General features: G+C 33.2%; 1 protein-coding gene across 1 annotated transcript; it reads left to right on the top strand.

Annotated features, from left to right (window-relative positions):
- Positions 1 to 4,571: 4,571 nt before the first annotated feature.
- On the top strand, positions 4,572 to 5,917 carry LOC112025162 (RING-H2 finger protein ATL16). Its single transcript, XM_024057825.2, has one exon. The coding sequence runs from the start codon at positions 4,766 to 4,768 to the stop codon at positions 5,864 to 5,866; it is 1,101 nt and encodes a 366-aa protein (XP_023913593.2). The 5' UTR covers positions 4,572 to 4,765; the 3' UTR covers positions 5,867 to 5,917.
- The last annotated feature ends 1,199 nt before the right edge of the window (positions 5,918 to 7,116 follow it).

Below are 7,116 nucleotides of genomic sequence, written 5' to 3' on the forward strand. Positions count from 1 at the left end.
ACAATTGGGTTAGAACTTATAAGTTGAAACTCATTTCCATTTCCATTGAACATGTGCAACAAATCACAGCCCCAAAAAGTACACTGTTTACATGTGAAACCATGTCATCAACAGTGATGACCTTCATCTACTCATGTTAAAGATTAGCTAGCTTCATCATTTTACAGCATAGAGAAAGCATGAAGGCATGTCAAACAAAAATGCATTTTTCCCTATACAATTGAGGTACAACACTTTTGATATTGCCTATTTGAATATGTGTTATTATTCATCATCAATTTCTAACATAGATCCCTACAATTCCATCAAAAAAACATAGATCCCTACAAACTATCCTCGCACGTTATCCGTAGTGTGAGAATCAGTGCAAAGAAGCTCTCCATTTTGGTTACCAATCCTCCTTGATATTTCAATATCATAGAATTCAATGGGAAGGTCAGGTATCCTCACCCAAATTTCCATAGATATAAGTGTGGTTGTTGCCTCGTAAACCACGATCCGCCATTGATAATCCTCTGCCCTGATATGGAAATAGTCTAGGCCTAAAGCCCTCCCATAGACATATAGTGTTTTGGTAATTGAGCATGAGATACTTGTAACCTACTCTTTTGCCATAATATTTTTTCACTATGAGACCTAGTCTCCAAGGGCTTCTAATAATACATTGTTTTCTTTCTCCTATTAGGAAAATAAAATCACCAGGCAAATCCCTATTGTCAAGAAAAAAATGCCAATTTCCCTTCAATGAAAAACAAACAAAATAATTACACCGTAGAATTGAGTAAGCAGCTCTAAAACATGCATATCAATCCGAAATGAAGCATCAACGAACTAACAATCTTAAAATTTCAGTGTAGAATCAGATATTAGATTCCATCAGCTATAATATAGACTATAGTGTAATTATTATGATTCATGGACACAATTCACAACACTTCCTCAAAATTTTGACATTCTAAAATAATAATAAAAAATAAATAAATAAAACCTCAATTTCTAAGCTGTTAATTGAAATTGCTAATAATTTAATCATGTTGATGAAACTATAGCTTGGAACAACAGAACAAATCAGTTAATAGCGTTAGAGTTTCAAATATAGACCAGAATCAAGGATAATACAAAAATTATTAATAAGAAAAGACGTAACCAATCCGAAACGAAAATTGCTAGATTTGATTTCAAACACATATTCAAAGAGAAAGAGAGAACCCAATTGACACTAATGGCTTGTTTGGAAGTTTAGAGAGGGAGGAGAGTAGAGGGGAGTAGAGGGAAGGAGAGTAGTGGAGAGGAGAGTAGAGGAGAATGATTCACCTCCACCTTATTTGGATGTTTTTAAAATTAGTAAGGGGGAAGGGAGTAATTAGTCCTTCCCCTTGTGTAATTTTGTTAATATAATAAGGGTAAATTAGGTAATTTACTTGGTCAATAGTTTATGTACTCTACTCCCCCTCCAAATCTCTCCAATTTGGGGGAATTAAAATTGGGGGGCTAGAGGGAGTCCAAACCCCTCCAAACTCCCCCAAACCCCTCCCCCTCATTCTTTAAAAACTTCCAAACAAGGTAATTGCATTACTCTCCCTCCCTCTACTCTACTCCCCCTCCTTTTTTAAACATCCAAACATGCCATAAGTAATGAATCAAAGCGTATCTGCAAAAACAGAGAGAGTTGGTTTCAAATGGGGATGGATTTTTTTGGTTTTGGAGGGAAAAAGAGAAAAAATGGGAGGGATCGGGACCACTTTGGCGGGTAGAGGAAAAAATAGTAATTATTAGCGGGTTCTGTTTTGGAGCGGGTTCAATTCATGGTACAAGTGAGACTCACTCTTGTACAATTCAATTTATTTATTTAATTTTCGTCTATTTTAATAGGAGAATGTATTTCTTTTTTAATTTTATATAACTACTTTATAAATTATCTATATCATATTATCTATTTTACATTACTTTTTGTTAAAATATTATTTTTTTATCAGTTTCTCTCTCTCTCTCTCTCTCTCTCTCTCTCTCTCTATGAGTAAAGAAAATATTAGAAAATAGCTTTGCATGTAAACAGTTACATTGTATATTTACATAATTACTTTAATAATAAAATAAACTTACACAATTTTAGCTTAACTGATGTGAGTGATTTTAAAGTTAGATGTGCTAAATTTAACCTTTATGCTAGTATTATACATGTGAATGCTCATGAAAGGATAATAAAGTATGCCCAATGCACTAAATAATCTTGCGTAATATTGAATGACACTTGATAAGAAATTTGATAGATAAGCTTTGTTTTTTGGGTTTTTTTCTCCTTAAAAAATTGTTCTTTTATATCTAATATCAGAGAGAAAGAGAGAGGGGGTGTTCATGTACGAATTAAGATCTAATGCAATAGTTAGGGCTATTGCACCATGTAATAGGAAATCAATCTCAACCCTTAAATAATTTTTTTTTTTAACTTTCAATTTTTTACCATTTCACTTTTACACTTTTTTTTTTTTACCTCTCTCTCACATCACATAGTTAATTGCACGATTGCACCCGATCTCAATCCGTTTATGTAGAGCCCATGGGAAGGCTTAGTAAATTAAGTGCACTAAATAGTTTCATCTTTTTTAGGAAATTATAGAAAGATTCAATACAATGCGTAAGATTATTATCTTAATTCAGACTCAATTAATCTCTAATATTCAAAAGGTAAATTAGAAGATTACTCAAGATATATGCAGTATATTTTGTTTGTGTACAAATTAAGAGTGATTCATGAAGTTTGAGTTATCATGCACTAACTTAGAGTCTTTCAAAAGAATCTAGAAAAGTTGAATGAGAATTACATATCATCAAGTTACCGCAATACCATTCATAACTACTGGCCACTCTCTCGTTTTAAAAATTTTTAATTATCTTTCTATTAATTCATTAGCTCTATTTTTTTTTCCCCCCATTTTTATAATACTTATTTGTCCCCATTTTTAAAAGACTAATGTCAAATACATGTTAAGGATATTTTGGAGAGTACAAAAAAGGTGGACACTAAAAGAATCCCATTCTAATTATATATATATATATATATATTTATTCAAGATAAATACGCTTATACAATGGAAAGAAAAATGATGCTTTTCTCAACAACAAAAAAGAAAAAAAAAATGATGGACACTCTGAAACTTTATTTGTTTACCCAACAGCCAATCAACAAGTTATCTAATTATTTGGATATTCTTCATTTGAATTAGGGTAGGTTGAATATTTAAGATGTAGCAAAAAAGTGTCACTAATTTGTCAAAAAAAAAAAAAAAAGGATATTTAGTGTTCAACATGGATATATAAGATTTTGAAAATTTCGTAGTAAAGTTATCAATAATTAGTGTTCAACATGGATATATAAGATTTTCTTTTTAAAAAAAAAAAAAAAAAGGATATATAAGATTTTGAAAATTTCGTAGTAAAGTTATCATAAAAATCAAGAGAATCTAAATCATGCATGACACCTTTTTTGGAATAATTATTTAATTTCTTGCTTTTTGCTCAAACAATAAATCAAATTGGGTAAATATCGTGCAAATACACCCTTGTAGATGAAGCAAATTTCTTACTCCAATCTACAAAAGACAGAATGCAAAAGAAGGGGGAAAAAGAGAGTAAATATCATTAAATTATATTTTCATGTAATGTCATTATTTCAACTCTTTGCTCCTGTTGTGTGTGTTTGCTATATTAGAGTCTGCCGTTTTAGCTCAAGGTGCTTCACTCCAAATTTTTTGAGAGCACTGAAAATGCCTCATATATTCTTATGTCCTACATTCCTATTACAATTGTGCTAGGTTAGTATTTTTGTATATTTTATTTTAGTTAATATTCTTAGTTTCCAATTTAATTTCCAAGAAAAAATGTAATTTATATCTGCTAATTTTGCCCAAAAATTATTTGTCTTCTAAATTTGAAGTTTGTCATTTTAGTCAAGTAATTTTGCCCAGAAAATCATTTTAATCTTTCAAGTTTAAAGTTTGTCATTTTAATCTGGTAATTTACCCAAAACTCTTAAGGACTAAAGGAATAAAATGATTTTTTATGACCAACTTCAAAATTAAAGGACTATAATAAATTTTGGATGAAGTTAACAGACAAAAATCACAAATTTCAAACTTTAAAAAGTAAAATGATTTATGGGCAACGTTATCGGACTAAAAATGTATTAAACCTGTCCAGATAAATAATAGTAATATTATCAATGGGAAAGGCTAAAGGAAGTAACATTTTGCCACCCTTGCTGATCCTGTAGAGGTCAATATATCACATGGGATGAGCACACCAAGAATTTGCTAGATATCCCAATTTAATTTATGAAGATTATAACTGCACAAGATCTCCATGTTAATAGACCGACGCTACATATAAAATATTTCAGAAAGAATACTTTACCAAATTTTCAAGCTCAGGCTGTGTGTCTAACATTAATGCCTTCAAGTCAAACCCTGGGCCATCTCTCTCCAACTGATCTCCGTGTATGTCTATGGCTATTGGCTATGCATACCAAAAAAGAGAAAGCACATGTGCATGTTCTGTAGGAACCCCCCATTCATTCAATGTGTTCTTTATTTATTATTCAAATAAATCTTTGACTAAAGTTTACAGCCCCACAATTTTCTTCCACTTGGGGTCTCCCAATAAGCTCTTGTCTCTTTCCACAAGTCTCTCTGAATATATATTACTGTATCTGATTCACATGTATGAGTATTTCTATTCAAGATCTTAGTAAAACCATTAGTCAAACCCCATGTATTCCTCTTCATTTTTTCTTCAAACATCTCCAAGCTCTCATTCAAGCCATTTGCTAATGGCACCAAACCTTAAGCGCTTCTACAAACTTGGATCTCAGGTTCTCACACAGATAAAAAACCAGGCAAACCCAATTCATCAGCCAGCACAGCCTACATCAGAGTCTGCTTTTCCTCTAATAGCCATTGCTGTGCTGTGCATCATGGCCACAGCTTTCTTACTAGTTAGCTACTATCTTTTTGTGACCAAATGCTGTTCAAACTGGCAAGAAGTTAATCTGCTGAGATGGTTTTCTGTACTGCGAGTCCAAGAAAGTGAAGATCCCTTCATAGCCTTGTCTCCAACAATGTGGAATCATGGGCTTGATGAATCGGTCATTCGTGAAATCCCAACATGTCAATTCCAAAGAGAAGACGAGGAGAAAAGAGTATGTTGTGCAGTTTGTTTGAACGAGTTTCAAGAACAAGAAATGCTTAGAGTTCTTCCCAAATGCAGCCATGCATTCCACTTGGATTGCATTGATATATGGCTTCAAAGCAATGCCAATTGTCCCCTTTGCAGATCAAGCATTTCAGGCAGAAGCCGGTGTCGGAATGATCAGATCATTGCACCAAGCTCTTCACCACAAGACTCTCAGCTCTTGTCCCATAGCCACATGAGTAGTGATGAAGACTTTGTGGTTATTGAATTGGGGGGAGAAGATGAAGTTACATTACCACAAAGGCAACAAGAAAGAAATGATTCACTACAAGTTTCAGTGCAGCCTAGAAGTCATTCACCAAAGAAGTTGGAAAAGAAGCATGAAAACTTAAAACCAAGAAAATTCCACCATGTTTCAATCATGGGAGATGAGTGCATTGATGTAAGAAAGAAAGATGATCAGTTTTCTATTCAACCCATCAGGAGATCTTTCTCAATGGATTCTGCAGCTGATCAACAGCTTTATTTAACCGTTCAAGCAATCATTCAACAAAAAATGCATCACAACGAGGTTAGTACAAGTGAAGATTGTGATAGCAGAGGTCGAAGATCGTTCTTCCCATTTAGTCTTGGCCGGGGATCTAGAAATGCAATTCTTCCTATTGAGTGTGAGCTGTAACAAGACCTAATTTTATTTACTTTTTCAATTTTCACATATTTATTTTCTTTATTTTTTGGTTTTGGGTTGGACATGTTGGAGATTTTAACAGGCAATTGAATAGTTATATAAATAGAAGAAACGAGTGTAGAGTGATTTTAGGCCGAAATCATACATAGTGAGAAAAGTTAGACACAAATGGATCGCTGAAATTTAGGCATGGGTTAGAGAATCATTGCTTAAACATCTAAGAGTTGATTAGATCGTCCATGTTCTACTTCATGAATGAGAATGATTGCTTTTATTCTCCTTTAATCAATAGTTGGACACACACACAATGGAAGTCAGAGTAGACGGGACCTATACAATGAGTAACCATAAATGAAATCATTAGAAAGGTTTCCTGGAAATGGTCTCCAATATCTTCCTTCTTGTTAGCAATTATATTAACGTTGGTAAGGTGCACAAGTTATGATATAGGTCAAGTTTCAATTAATTATGGCATAACATTTCCTGTGTCTCAGATTTTTTTTTTTTTTTTTCCCTTGAAAAGAATGGAGGGGGGAAAACAGAATGAGAAACAGTGTGTGCGCGCGCGCGCACGTGTTAATCTCAATTTAACATTCTCAGAAAAAAAAAAAAAAAAAACTCATTCTCCAAATCCCTGCATGTTGCCTTTTTAAGAATTGGTCATCAAATATACTCAAGCTAATCTGCTGAGGTTTAAACATTGATTTTTATCAAAAAGTTATATCCATACCCAAAGCTTATCTTTGTGGAAAAAGATCCACTAAAATTTTCTTAATCGGTATGTATTAATAATTATGTTTCGTTTCGACACTAAAAAGAAAATAAGTTGTCAGCATATCTCAATTTTCAAAAACAGTGATTAATAATCAATTTTTCCTTCTATATTTCCCCCGGAAACAAATGAGAAGTGAAAGTAACAGAGCAGATGTATACTAGACAACATCATAACTAGAAACATCATTAAGATATTCCAAGTGATATCCAGAATTCCATTATCATTACCAATGATGTTTCTCTACCTCTCAAAATAATCATAGCCAACAAATGGGTCACAATCACAACCAAAACCAGACTGAAGCACGCTTGGCATACAATCCATTGCTGTCCTACCAGACACAAAAAACAGTGGCAATGTGGCGCAGAGCAGTCATTGAGGAGTCTCATTTAAATTTATGTAGTAGTGCCAAGTAAGAATCCACTGGCACTATTTCAGAATTTACTCCTATCGCCCGAAACCACTC

The sequence above is a fragment of the Quercus suber genome, unplaced genomic scaffold (assembly GCF_002906115.3).
Source record: "Quercus suber isolate HL8 unplaced genomic scaffold, Cork oak 2.0 scaffold_615, whole genome shotgun sequence".
Taxonomy (NCBI): Eukaryota; Viridiplantae; Streptophyta; class Magnoliopsida; order Fagales; family Fagaceae; genus Quercus; species Quercus suber.